Consider the following 15,026-nt stretch of genomic DNA (forward strand, 5'->3'; position numbering starts at 1 on the left):
ACACTGGGCCCAACCCAGTTTGGTTTTGTCAAGGGCAGATCATGCCTACTCAACTTGATGGACTTCTTTGAAAAGGTCACCAAAGCAATGGATGAAGGCAAAATCATTCACACTGCCTACATTGACCTGGCCAAGGTATTTGGCACAACTTATAAACAAGGATATGGCATCCAAGTCTAAGGAAGTCATTTTTCCACTGTATTTGGCATTCGTCAGACCTATCATTGAGTACAATGCCCCCTTTGCTATGTACCTAACAAGGCATATTCAACAACTGGAACATCCACGCATGTTCCTCACTAAAAGAATATAGAGCATAAGTACTATGTCCTATGCAGACCGCCTCAAGGCCCTATCCCTGAATTCTGTCTCCTACAGGCTTTTGAGGGGAGATCTATGTCTGGCATAATGGGCATTGTCAGACTCCACTCTGATGGACCTCCTGCATATCCACAAAACAAACAGTATTAGAATTACCTGTTTTAAAGACCTGAACCTTGCTTGTGATATAAATAGGACCTGCTGGAGAGATAAGTATGTATCTCAGAGACTACCCTGTCTATGGAACAGGCTCCCCATTCATGTGAAGCAGACTTTCTCCCTAATCCAATTCAAGTGCAACTTGGACAATTGGATGGGAAACCAGAAATTCATCCCTGGTTTACACCTATGTCTCTGATGCAAACAGGTAACCTGTAAATGGTTCATCTCCCAGGCCCATGCTTACACTTATCAAGGGTATCAGAACTTCTCAGAGATTTGGGATGCGTGGCTAGGCTTAAAAAGCCCCTTGTGGTCATTAGTCTGGTAAACACCTATGAACCTATAAAACCCATTTGGCTTGCATCAGTTATTATCTCCACATGTGCAATATAAATTCAGCTGTTAAATTACTCATTTCATATAGTCAGGAGAAAGAAGTAACCTGATAATACTGTGCAAGACTACAATGACACACCTGCTTATTTTTAACTGCTTATGTTATCATTAATACAGCTACAAGTTTATTGTTTCTTAAACACTATGAAAAAAGACCTCAGTTATCAAACCCCAATCCCAAGTTGTTGTTGTTGTTGTTGTGCCTTTCGGCTATTCCCGGTTAGGGGTCGCCACAGTGGAACTCCAGTTCACTAATGATTGGCAGTAGATTTTTACATGCCGAGTTGCCGGCCCTCATGCACAATCTTCAACGAAGGTATGCCCATTCACGCATGTCTCCACACAGAAGACGCTCTAGCTGAGAATCGAATGGGACAACATCTTACTGTGAGGCAACAATGCTACCGCAGCACCACCACCGCAGTAAACCCCAATCTCAAGTGAAAAAGCAAAATAAATGAGATAAGAATGTGGCTACATTCGTATTATAGTAGACAATTTAAGGATGATTTCTATAACAAGTCAGCCCCTAACACTTTGATCTCAGTTATTTTGTTCAAAACAATCATCATCATCCATTCCCTTTTATCATTTTTACATGGGATCAGTGTGTCACATTAACATTAGTCCATGTGACAAAATCACCTTGAGCCAATGTTTACACTGCTGAGTGGCAAGCCCTGGTTTGCTAATATGAACAACTGCATACTTTTACTTTTCTTAAACATAAAAATGGAAATCTGAAAATGTTTACTTTTCACTTATACTGTGTATCAGTAGTAGTATTTAAATATAAAAGCACAATGGTTAAAATGTTATAAAATGTATAAAAGGGTATGGTGTATCATAAGACCGGTACAAAAAATGCACGAACTGCTTTATACTAGCCAAGAGGTAAAGCTTTACTGCTGTTCGTAAAGCTATAACTATTTTAAAATTTCCTCCTGAAATCACACACTGATCACAGTGCTGCCATGGTGAAGGACTTGGAACTCGCTGGCCCTCCTTGGTGATGTTACAGTAAGTAATGTGTAACCTTATAGCCCAGCATAAAATGCATTAAACAATGCGACCTTACATTCATTTGTCGCCTTCCAAGCACTTTGCTGAACATGCATTTTCTAAGTGTCATGTTTCAATGTGCTCCCTCATAAACACTGTACAGTTAAGTACCATGTAATGTTATGCAGCGTACCATGGGATCAGAAAGACACTTGTCACATGGAACAGAGCAAGACACCACTTTTTAAAACATCCTTTTGCTTTCCATGCTTTCCTTAGTACAAAAGCAGCGTCATTCTGTATGTTCCAACATCATTTTCAATAGCAAATGTCCAAATAATATGCTGCACGTTATAGGTCCATAGGTTCGTAGGTAAGTTCTAGGCTAGCTGCCCTTGCAGGCCATTTTAAGCCTAGCCAGTTTCCCTTGTTGTGCTCAAAATAACTTTTCCCATATGGTTAGACTAGCCTTACCCATCCCATAGTTGAGAATTATATAATACGCCTAATGAGAATAACTGGGATCATACTTCAGACAATTTGAGAGGACCCATGCATTTAGGAGCTGCCTCTGTCCATTAATAGTACATTATCTGTGTGTAAGAATTAGCATTAATGGGCCGACCAGTCTAGAGGCTGGACTGCAGTGCTAGGACAGATGCTTCGCATTTCACTCATGTTATGCATTGTCACAGGTGTACTAGTGTCAGACCAATGAGGCACCAACTCCTCAGCACCTACTACAATAAAGTTATATGGAAGTAACATCCCTACAGAAATCAGTCTTAATTCTATATGTGAAAAGGTTAAATAAAAGCACAGCTTGAGTGGGACACCAAAGATGTGCAGAAGCTGTTAATCTTCAGATGATTACAGCCAGAAATTTGCAGAAATTCTGTTAAGATAATTATTTCCATCTGTATTTCTTCAATCTTTCATGTTTGCCAAGAGAGTGTTCTCAGCACCCATCATTTCCCCAGAACTGTGAGTTTCTGTCATTCATATGGTGGCAAACTATGTGTTGCTTTTAGAATAAGATGATGGCAAGTAAAAAACTAAAAAAGGAATGTGATGATGAGGGCTTGGAACAGGTCCTGAAGCAAGACAATGAGGCTTGAGAGCCACTCCTTACAACAGTATTTGGGTGTTTTTATAGATTAATGTCTACAAGTTAAGGGTACAGAAAAATAAAACAGTTCTCCCCCTCACTCTTAGCATTAACATTGCAGTCAAAGAAGAAAAGAATGCAACCAGTGGAAAGTATGTTTCCATGCCTGTTGTCTGAGCTTACTGCCTAATGCACCAAAGGGTAGAGAAATTATTTTACTATTACTAGAGATACACAATCCCCATTCATTCCATTCTGGGTGACTGATGTCTGTCATTCCTGCCACACACAGCACCGAGGGTCCCATTTAACTAAATGGCTTCTGGCATCTGAGCTGACAGATGACTCTGGCAAGTTGCTGTGTAAATGTCTGAGATGATGCTCAAGTAAACCACAGACCTCTTACGTTTCATCTGTTGGTCATGTTACACAACAAACATGTCTAGACACTTACTTGGAAGCAGCTTCTTTGTCGTATTTACACCGCAGGTCCAGCAGTTCTGTTTGTGTTGTCTTCAAAGCTAGTACATTAAAAACAGACAGAAAGAGAGAAGTTAGGAACATCTTTGAATTAAATTACTGGTGTGTTCAATATATATATATATATATATATATATATATATATATATATATATATATATATATATATATATATACATATATATGTGTGTGTGTGTGTGTATAACAGGCATGCATCAGAATTTTCTTTTACACTGTTCCCTCTGCTCACTTTTTTTTACATAAATACTCTTCTTCAGCACTCATCAACTTAAAAAAATAATCTTCCTGAGACACATCTTCAGACAAGATTACGAAGCATAAACAATTCAGCAGTAGTGTAGATAGGATGGGGTAAAGAGGGCAGCGGCCCTAGTTGCAAAGTGTTGGGAGTGCATTACTGGCTGATCCCTATCTATCTCTTCAATGCATACTGACCTTTAGAAATAAATTGCATTTGCGGTCCAAACTGAGCACTGTAGCACTCTGTGTTTGGTATAAACTGTAGCAACTGCTTGTTACAAATATAGAAAATAGTTTTTTTTTTTCTTTTTGCTCTTCAAGTCTCATATATGTACGTATGTTTTTTTTGCAGTGGGACTAAAATGGAGATGGCACTGGGCACAGAAATAGTTACACCTCCGCAATTCAGCTGTACAGCTTGCAGTAGGCGAACACTATCCTGATAGCCAGGTTGCTTTTTCTATCTGTTTCAAGCAGTGGTATTTACTGTATGTTTGTTCAGTGGGTATTCAACCATAATCTGTACCAGTGGGAAAAACCTATAAACTCAAAACATGCAGCAATAAGCATAAAAACGTACTTAGAAGCCAAATAAAATACATGCCGATCTCAATATTTAATATGCATAGACACATAAACTGAGCAGGCTGTACCAAATCCACTGGTCACAAAACATACGGAATTCAATACATAGTAATACTGTAATAAGCACCAAAGAAAAGGGTACAGTCATACACAGCACTTGTACCTTTCCAATACAATGTCACATGTCATACAAGCCATGTCTTCATCATATCTAATATGTCAACTCCCTCTTCCACAGAATTCCATATTATACTACTACTGACCTGGGTTTGACTAGCAGATACTGGGCCGGATAGTGAGATCAGGGAGGCTACAGTGAAAGGCTAATGCCCATCTCTCTGCCTCAGTGGCTGGAACTACCTCATCAACTCTGCTACACTCAAATACTTAATGGCACACAAACTGCTCTACAAAAGGAAAGTACAGTTGTGTTCACTTACCATAACTGCAGATGTTCGAGTGTATTCACTGTTGCAGTCATCACATTTGGGTTATCTGCCTGCAGATAGCCCTCAGCAGGCCTGAATACCAGAGTCTTGGATTCCTGCATGGGGTGCTGTCTCTTCTTCCATGACGTCAGGTCATCAGGGGTATAAAACATGCAGCTGACGCCATTACATCAGTTTTTCTTGCCCCAGATGTCAGGTGCCCCCACAATGGAAAGTAATTATATGTTATGGTACACCTCCATCAAAGAGAAAATACACTAGAAAGCTTAAATATAACAAACAAGAAGGAAGGGTAGAGCCAAAAGAAGTCAGGGGGCTGGAGGGAGGGTAACCAGGACTGCAACAGTGAATACACTCGAACATCTACATTTATGGTAAATGTACACAACTGTACTATGTTCTTCATGTTTCACTGTTGCAGTCATCACATTTGGGTTGATTCCCAAAGCTAAGGAAGGGAGGAGGAAGTTAGAGAGCATTAGGACCAGCTATTAAGCCCTGCAAGACTGCAGTGGCAAAACCGGCTCTGGATTTAGAAAAAATAGGCATGTGGTAATGCTTGGTGAAGGTATGTACAGAGCTCCAGGTAGCAGCTTCTAGGATGTCCCTGGTAGGGACTCCTCTGAGAGAGGCTGTAGAGGTAGATGCAGCCCTGGTGGAATGTGATCTTAGCCCCTGTGGGGTAGGTTTTCCATGGTGCTTATAGCAGAAATGAATGCAATGAAATGGTTTGCTTTGAAATGGCCTTCCCCTCTGCTCCTGCAGCAAAGCCAACTAGCAGCTGTTCAGATTTTCTGAGAGACTTAGTCCTGTTCAAATAAATTCTAAGTTGTCTGTGCACGTCCAGAGTGCAGCATTCATTCTCCTTTGTTTTGTGGATTAGGGAAAAAAGTAGGCAAATGAATGGACTGATTTAGTGCCACACTAAACACCACCTTGGGCATAAAGGAAGGATTAGTCCTGAGGGAAACCCTGTCTGCATGGAAGATAATGAAGGGTTTCACTGCCATAAGGGCCTGTAATTCAGACACTCTTCTTGCAGAAGTGATGGCTAGAAGGAAGGCTGTTTTCCAAGAAAGGAATTTCAACTCTGCAGTTGCAGCTGGCTCAAAGGGAGGGAGAGTGAGGTTTTGCAATACAAAATTAAGATCCCAGGCTGGAGTAGCGGCTCTCCTGGGGGGGTCTTAAATTTATGGCCCTTCTAAGGAATTGCTTTAGCAGTGGGTGAGAAAAGAGGGGTGGCTCAGTATTATAATCTGCTGAAATGGCAGCGGCATGAATTTTAATTGACAAGAAGGATAGGCACTTGTGAAGCATTTCTGTTAAGTACTGAAGAATATGAGGTAAGCTGGGCACCATTGTGCCCATCCCCTGAGTCTGGCTCCAGGAATGTTATCTTTTCCACTTTTCAGCATAGGATTTTCTAGTACTAGGCCTCCTTGCCTCCAGAATGACATCTAGCACCTGCTTATTGAAGGATGCTATTGGAGAGCTCAAGAAATTAGCCAGGCTGCAAGGTTCAGGGTTTGAAGCTGAGGGTGCAGAATCTGGCCCGCCTGCTGAGACAGCAGGGAAGGGGTCTGAGGCAGGTGCCATGGTTCCAGTAGTGTCATACTGTGCAAGAGGAGGTACCAGTGCTGGCATGGCCAGTCTGGTGCAATCAGTATTGTCCTTGGCTTGTCCTGTTTGATCTTTTGCAGAACCTTCGAGAGGAGAGGCAGAGAGGGACAGGCATAAATTGAGAGACTTTCCCAGGTAAAGGACAGGGCATCCACTTTTCAGGCTTGAGTGTGGGAAGTCCTTGTGCAGAATTTGTCCAATTGGCAGTTCTGAGGGGAGGCAAACAGGTCTACCTCTGGAGTCCCCCATTTATTCCTCAAGAGGTTGAATATTTTTGGTTCCAGTTTCCATTCGTGTGGGTCCATGAGATTTCTGCTTAGGTCATCTGCCAGTGAATTTAGCTTGCTTGGCAGGAATTGAGCTTGCAGGTGCACTTGGTAGCTCAAGGCTGTGTTCCACAGAGCCATGGCTAGTCTGCAGAGAGGGTACGAGTGGGTTCCCCCCTGCTTGTTTATGTACCACATAACTGTGGTGTTGTCTGTCTACCAATAACTGTTCTGGAAGAATGCGGTCTTTGAAGGCTGTCAGGGAATTCTGTACAGCTAACATTTCTTTTTGGTTGATATGCAGGTGCAGGGGGTAGAGTGAAAGGGAGCCCCTTGTTGTGGTAGCAGGCCTCTGCCCACCAAAGGAACTCTGTCTTTATACAAGGAATGATAGGAATCATTGATTCCAGGTCCTGAGAATGTTGACACCATAGCCTTTTTAGATACCATTGTAGTTTCCTCATATGCAGTCTTGTATAAGGAATTAGTAGAATATATAATAATAAAAACTAATGCAATTAAATTAAGTATTATGAAACCTTTTATGCATGAAATAATAATAATAATAAAACTTCGAATAGAAGCAAAACAGCTGTGTATTCAATGTGTCAGTATAAGAACAGGCTAAAAAATAGGCATATATAAACAAATATCAAGTGAAAAATATATATATATATATATATATATATGGAATTAGTAGAATGCAAGAGGCCATGAACCCCAGGGCTTGCAGAATTTTCCTTGCAGATAGCTGGGTCTTTGTGGCCAATAGTTTGAAGTAGGTTGCCAAGTAAACTTGTTTCTCTGGAGTGAGGAAAGCCATCTGGGAAGTTGTGTTCAAGCTTGCTCCCACGAATACAATCTGTTGGCAGGGTACTAGGTGATATTTCTTTTCGTTTATGGTGTACCCCAGAGATGTAAGAAGTTTCTTTATGAATGCCAGATGTTTTAATATCAAGTCCTGGCTTTCTGCCTGAATCAGACAATCGTCCAAGTATGGGTATATTTGAATTTTTCTCTGCCTGCAAAATGCAATGGCTGGAGCTAGACACTTTGTGAATACCCTGGGCACAGTAGATAAGCCAAAGGGAAGTGCAGAGAACTGATAGTGCGTGGAGCCTGCTCTGAAGCATAGGTATTTCCTGCAAGATTCCCTTATTGGAATGTGCAGGTAAGCTTCCTTTAAGTCTAAGGTTGCCAACCAGGCATCTTTGCCTAGCATAGGAAGCAACTGTTGAAGTGTTAGCATTTTGAATTTTGGGATTACCAAAAAGGTGTTTAGAATAGAAAGGTCCAGGATACGATGCCAGGAGCTGTCTTTTCTGGGTACCAGGAAAAGTCGTGAATAAAAACCTTGTCCCCTTTCTTCTGCTGGGACAGGTTCAATAGCCCTGCTACTTAGAAGAGAGAGAACCTGCTGCTGAGCCTCTGCCCACTGATTTGGGGGTAGGTCTGGCTAACCATTTGGGGTTGGTAGGGTGTGGAAATGGAATCTGTATCCTTGGGAAACTATATTCAAAACCCATTTGTCCTGGGTAAAGAGTTCCCAGTTTTTTGCATGCAGGGCGAGCTTTCCTCCCAAGGGAGCAGGCAGTTGAGCAGGGCTTGGAAGGGTTAAGGTTAAGTCATTGTGCCATTTTTCTGCAGGGGGGTGCCTCACTACTCCCTGCTTTGGGAGTGGGATCCCCCCACTGCTTAGGCCTGTGCATAGCCTGAGACTGTAACCTAGGTGGTCTGCTGTTCCTGGGTTTGGACTGAGAAGGCCTGGAAGAGACTGGAAAGGACCAATTCTTTGAAGGCCAATGCCTACTAAATCTGGGAGGCTGTACTTTCAGGAAATCTTTAACAGTTTGCATAGATTTAGCTCTTTCCTCCATCTTTTTGAGGAGTTCTTCTGCTTTGTTGCCAAACAGGTGGTCTTGGTTTAAGGGAGCATCCAGTAATTTAGCTTTAACATGTGCAAGGTTTCACCAAAAGAAAAATCTTCTGGAGGCGAAGCAGAGGGAATGGAATCCTCTGCATCAGAGTCCTCATAGATAGATAAGGGCAAATCCTGGTAATCAGAAGAAACAGAAATATCAGATTCCTGATCAGAAATATCAGAAGGAAAATCAGTTCTAGGTCTCTTAGAGGGGGAAGGCTGGCTTCCCTTAATTAAGGTAATAAGGTCTTCAGCCATTCTAAACATTTGTTTTTTAGGCATATGGGCCTGAGCATGCAGTTTGGAAGTTTTCTAGGCGTGATGCGAGTTTTAGGCCTGGATGAAGAAGATGGCATCAGTTTAAAATGCAAGTCTATAGGCCTGAATACACCCTCAGAAGCCGGTGCCTGCACAGTGGCTCTGGGCCCATCCAAGGGAGAGACATCTGCAGTTTCCATAGTCGAAGAAGCATCTCGCGGCATACCAGACTCCGAATGGGTCTCAGTAGAGGCCTGCGAATCTGAAGTAGCGGGTATCAGGGGCTGCGAAAGCACCTCACTGAGTACCGGTGGACTGGCAACTAGCTTAACGGAAGCATCGTTGGCAGTTTTGGACCTATGCGGTCTGTCTCTGTCTTTATCCTTACATTTTTCCGGAAGATCATTAGTCAGATGGCTTACTGAAGCCATTTCAGGGTACGGATACCGAGTACCACAATAATTTGCTACAAATATAGCCCGACGACGAAGGCACAAAATCGACAGCGAGGGACATCATGGTCTGGGCCTAAGCAGGGAATGCAGTATGAATGAAAATCTTTATGAGGTATTTGCTTTCCACAAGTAAGACAATTGTTAACTTTTACTGACATCGGTTGGAGCAAGAAAAACGTATCTTTTTTTTTCTTTTGAAGACTTCGATTCTGAAACTCGAAAACGAAAATTTCAGGAGTCGGCCGACCGGCACTTGCGAACTGCTTTTTCTTCAGGCACCACACGGCAAGAAAGACTGAAGTAATGGTGTCGGCTGCATGTTTTATACCCCTGATGACCTGACGTCATGGAAGAAGAGACAGCATCCGACGCAGGAATCCAAAACTCTGGTATTCAGGCCGGTTGAGGGCTACCTGCAAGCAGATAACCCAAATGTGATGACTGCAACAGTGAAACACAAAGAACATCACATGTTCCAGTTTAAAAAATATCCTTATGCCATACATACCAACAGGAAGTTTGAAATCCATGTACAAATCCTTACTAATTATGCACAAAGCTAACAATTCAGCAAGCAAAGCCCTGTTTGGTAACCAAATGTCCAGAATATGGAACCTTCTTCATCTAAACATAAGGCTCATTGACAACCTTTTTTAATTTAAAATCCAACTCAAAATCCATCTAATGGACTCATGGCTATGTTCTTGTAACAGACCAGGAGAATCCCAATGTCTTCCTCCCTTCAAGTTCCCTTTCTGATCTCATCACCTATCCTGGCATTAGGTAAGCCTGCTGGAATAATCAAGAGAGTCCCCCATGTAAATAAATTCCACATAAAAATATTTTGTAAATAATTCTTTCTAGTATCGACTATTCCTATACTTTCTTCCTCTAGCTCTGCTGGAGTTAATTATACTCACTTTAAATACACTTTGTAACACTCATTCTTACAACACAGCTATCACTCTTTAGAAACTGGTTTCACTTTTATAGTCTGCTGTTCCACTTCTATATTATTCTGTTTTGGTCAATAGGTAAATACAAGCAAAATGCACAAGTTATCATCAATCAGTGCCATAGAGTTATGTACATGTTTTACGATTCTGTTTTGCACATTATATTTTATGCGTTTGTTTTTATGGCTCCATTTCATGCATTAATTTAACTCTAAATCTTGTCAGAGTTCTGATACCCAGTCAGGCTTTCCTGGTAAACAAATGCAAAAAAATATAATAAAATAAATGCATTTAATAAATAAGTAATTTAACATCCTCTGGCTTCTCATTACTCCTTTTAATTCTGACTGAATCTCACTGCCGAACCAAGTATGCTATAATATGACCTCCTTTCCATGAATCCATGTTGGCTAGGTTCTGTCAGCCCACTAGCATTTAAAACATCCTACAAGATAATTCCTTATACATTTCTCCATTAGGTTTTAGGTTCAAGGTAAGATTCACTAACCCATATATATCCAGTTTGTTTGGAGTTACCCTTTCCCCCAGTGTAAGTGAAAATCAGCCTAGCCACCTTCCAGAATGTTGGCATCATGCATCACAAGTCATCTGTACACACACACATGCACACACACACACACACACACACACACACACACACACACACACACACACACACACACACACACACACACACACACACACACACACACACACACACACACGCATGCACACACGCATGCACACACACACACTCCTATAGGGTGTATGCTCAGAATATGGAAAAAAAGACACAAATTCAAATGCTCTGATGTTTTGGGGGTAAAGAAACAGCAGTGTTTAAAGTTTGAAAACCATTTTGTGCAAGAGAATCGAACTATCCACACCCACTAACTTTACTAAAAGCAAGTCCAGCTCACATGAACAGTGGACAAAGGGACACCCTCAGAAAGATCAGGGTTTTCAAAATTTTTTTTTGAACTTATAGTATCCTTCTTGTAACTGATATATAATTGCATGTAACATACGTATGATCGACTATGACTGCTTATGACATATGCCTGAAAACACAATTCCATGCCAGAAACCTCTTCACACAAATCACTGAGACACATACAGTTGTGGCTGAGCATTATTCAGGCATATGTACTGGAAAGAAAAACATAAAAAAGTGTTTTTGGAGGGTGTCAGGTCTTATACATCCACAACAGGGTGCTTTGCCCCTACATTTCTTATTTTGTTATTCCACTCCATTACTAAAATAGCTTCTTTTTTTAAGGCAGCTTGCAGAACTGATTTGGGAAGAATCTGGAATATAAGGAAGGAAAGTAAGTGAACATAGATAGGACGTTCAGATTCATCAGGGGACGTTACCCAAATAAGAATCAAACCAGATATCCTGTTGTTATGAGATGATACCTTTTGTACCAGTCTGCAACCCCACTTCATGCATACAACAGCACACAAGCAAACGTTACCGTATGCAACTGTGAAACAAGCAACCTCAGATCATGCAACCTCCAACCCTACTTCCAAGGTCTGACTTTGGCTTTAGAGCTCTCAGTTCAGACAGCGAGGACAACAGGGTTAGTAACTTGGAGGGAATTCCCGAACAACCAAATAACCAAATTATCTGATCTTTAAAGGTTTCAGAAAATTCTTTTAGTAAGTTTATAGATACTTTAATGTTGAGATAGCTCTAAGTCCTGCAATAAATTTAGATAAAATGATTATAAACTTTAGATTCCAAATGAAACATATTTAAAAGGATAAATAAAGTTCCCAGTTTTACTTACAACAGAGCTAGAAATGTAAAAGATGTTTGAAAGACTCAACAGCAATAATAACTATTTTTAATAGCTGAAGTACAAGTCTTTTTTAAAATGCAACTAGTACGGATATATTTTTAAGACTGAATGTTTTATTTACCCTTCTTCAGGCAAGAAAATTGTATTTAACTGTTTTTATGGTGGTTTTACTACACTATTTGTTAATTTATTTATTTGAGAACTGTGTAAGTGAATTTAGTTTAACCCAAACACTTTTTAGCCACAGCCCACAGCCCAGGGTACAAGATTTGCAGTGAGTAGGAAAAAGGATCCCATACCAATATGGAAGAAAACATTGGTGACTCATCACATCTGAGACTGACTTCCCAAAATATGCATTTCCTGAAAAGAAACATTTACTTACCTTTCTTAATCAGGCCGGGCCCATTACTTTCAAGGGACATTCAAGGTAGTATTTATACAGAAAGAGAGAATTTGGTCAGGTCACCAGGAAAATTCCCCTACTCTTTGGAGTGAGTCCCATTTGCAAGATCAAGAATAAATGCATTTCTGGAGCAAGTATGCATGATGGATGTATCAGGACTCATGCATGTAATGTCAGAACATGGTCTTAAGGGTGTGCCAATGCAACTAGAAGAGGAGAGGGGTCGGGCATTAAAAGTACCATCTGCAGTGATACCATGAATGTGTGTACGTCTGAAAATGGAAGAGGAGCAGGCCATTATATCATATGATCAGATGGAGACAAGAGAATACATGCCTGAAAAAGTGTTACGTCAGACAGGCAAAAAGTGTTACGTCAGGCAGGCTGGTACTATTTGCATGATGGAAAACAGAGAAGTCTAAGATACAGACTAGTTTGGCACCTATTTTTGGTTTAGCAACACCAAGACAAAATGACGTAGGAATTAAACATTTAAAAGGGCTGAACAGTGAACCAGATAAAATGCAGGTTACAAGACAACTGATACTGTACCAATCAGGATTTATGCCAAGGGAGCTATTTGCAACAGTTCCAGACGACCACACTCATGAAGAGAGAAGCTTACTGGAGGAAACTGTAAAAGTGTCAGCAAATGAAAGAAAGGTAGTATCTTGTTTCCATTCTGTTAGTGAAAATATTACTAAAAATAATAAAAAATGAAGAGGTGGGCATAAATAATGTAACAAAATACCTGAATAGATGCTGAACAAGCCGGTGTGTATGATAATAAGTTTGGGATTTAGGTGTATAGCTGGTGAGTTACCATACAGCTGTGAATGAAAGCCCAGTGGATGTAATATTTACATGGACTATTTTATACAGAACAGAACAGAGACAAGATCAAAAACACTGTGGGGGGAGTAAATTAGTAGGAACTAAACATTTTATTTTTTTTGTGATGAAAATGAACAGTTTTACAAGAACTGTGATATAATCCAGTGAAATGAAGAAATAGAATGTGTACAAAATGGAAGGATTTGAAGTGACATCAACCAAGACTCTAATTCAGGGGGTGAAGAAAATGCTGAAAATGTGGAAGAATTTATAATGTTAGAAAATAAGGGATGAAATGAGAAAAGCATGAGGTGAAAATTGGGAAGCAACTTAGGAAAGAAAGAAAAGGAGAACAGGCAGCACTAAAAGTACCTGCCTTCACAAATTAAATTAAAAACAATGAAAAGGTAACAGCATGTGTTAAAAAAGGGAAATGTTTTTTTAAACACATCTCACCTTCTACAACAGGAAGATAATGGAGAGGAGGAGGAACAGAAAACAAAAGAGGGGACAAGGGGAACATTTTAGAACAGAAATTAGGGAAATGTTGGCATTAATTCCAGGGGTATTGTCTGCTGCTAATTTGAGTTTCTGGAGCAGTTCCTTATATTCCAACGTCTCTTACTATTTAAGGAAGTACAGTGAAAGGAAGACATGAGTTTGTAGAGTTCTGTTAAAATATGAAAGATTTGTGGAGGGTCTTGTCAGGTTTCTAAAAGCAACATATTTGTTAAAGACCACCTAGACCTAAAGCTACAATGAAGGGAGAATTTGAAGAAACAGTGAATTCTGGAATGACAAGTAATGGGAAGAAAATGAATATGTTAATTATATGTGTTTAATGAACTAATCTGGTTAATTAGTAAATGGAAGGGTCAGCTGAATGAGGACGTTAAAGACGAAAGAACACAGACAAGGAATATTTTAATAAAGAAGGTGGAATATTGGGCTAAGGCAAGAAAGATTATTATATTCAAAGGTAACAGTAGGAGTTATGTCGGATACTTCAAATGAAAGTAAAGAGATCTGAAATGTCAAACAAAAAAGATAATGCTCACGGAAGGATGGCTGATCATCTGAATGTGCAGAAATGGCTGATCATCTGAATGTGCAGAAATGGCTGATCATCTGAATGTGCAGAAGACAAAAGTGGTTATAACTATGTTACTGATTTGTTTGCTGAAGGAGTTAATTTAGAGCAGAAGATGGAGTGCTTTGTGAAAGAGCAGAACAAAACATAATAAACAGCCTAAATGAAACTGTTGGAAAAGTGGAAGGCCAGGAGAACTTTATACAGGACTGAGAAAGGAATTATTATTATTATTATTATTATTATTATTTCATTATGATTGCTTTTTTTGGCAGACGTTTGCAGTCTGGAAGTCAGTGCTGATGATTAAAACTATGATCTGTTAAAGATCTGCTTGCTGTATTCAAGGGTTTGATTTTCTAAGCTCATAATTTGTTTACTATGTGATTCTGAGCAAACTAGTGAACCAGACAGTCAGGTGGGCTGACAATTCGGCCAATCAAAAACAGTACTGTCTCACCTACATGTCCCTGATGTCCACTCTGAAACCCAAGAAGGAGTGATCTAAAGGTTCCACAGTTCCTTTTAGCATGAACCTCACTAATCAACTGGTTGATAAGTCCCACTGGATAACCCCTCTTGATGAACTCAGAATCAAGGGACACCATTCTGGCTGCCCTGACCAGCTGGCCCTTGACGACTGCCCTT

At 40.3% G+C, this 15,026-nt stretch overlaps 1 protein-coding gene across 4 annotated transcripts in view; it reads right to left on the reverse strand.

Annotated features, from left to right (window-relative positions):
• The window catches only part of CUX2 (cut like homeobox 2), a 2,130,834-nt gene that overhangs the window by 503,596 nt on the left and 1,612,212 nt on the right, over window positions 1-15,026 (reverse strand). For all 4 annotated transcript variants that reach the window (XM_044068629.1, XM_044068630.1, XM_044068628.1 and 1 more), the window contains exon 8: window positions 3,444-3,510. In XM_044068629.1, coding sequence (XP_043924564.1) covers window positions 3,444-3,510 — 67 coding nt within the window. The remainder of the gene's footprint in view (window positions 1-3,443; window positions 3,511-15,026) is intronic.

The sequence above is a fragment of the Protopterus annectens genome, chromosome 4.part0, assembly GCF_019279795.1.
Source record: "Protopterus annectens isolate FY-2018-M chromosome 4.part0, PAN1.0, whole genome shotgun sequence".
NCBI lineage: Eukaryota > Metazoa > Chordata > Ceratodontiformes > Protopteridae > Protopterus > Protopterus annectens.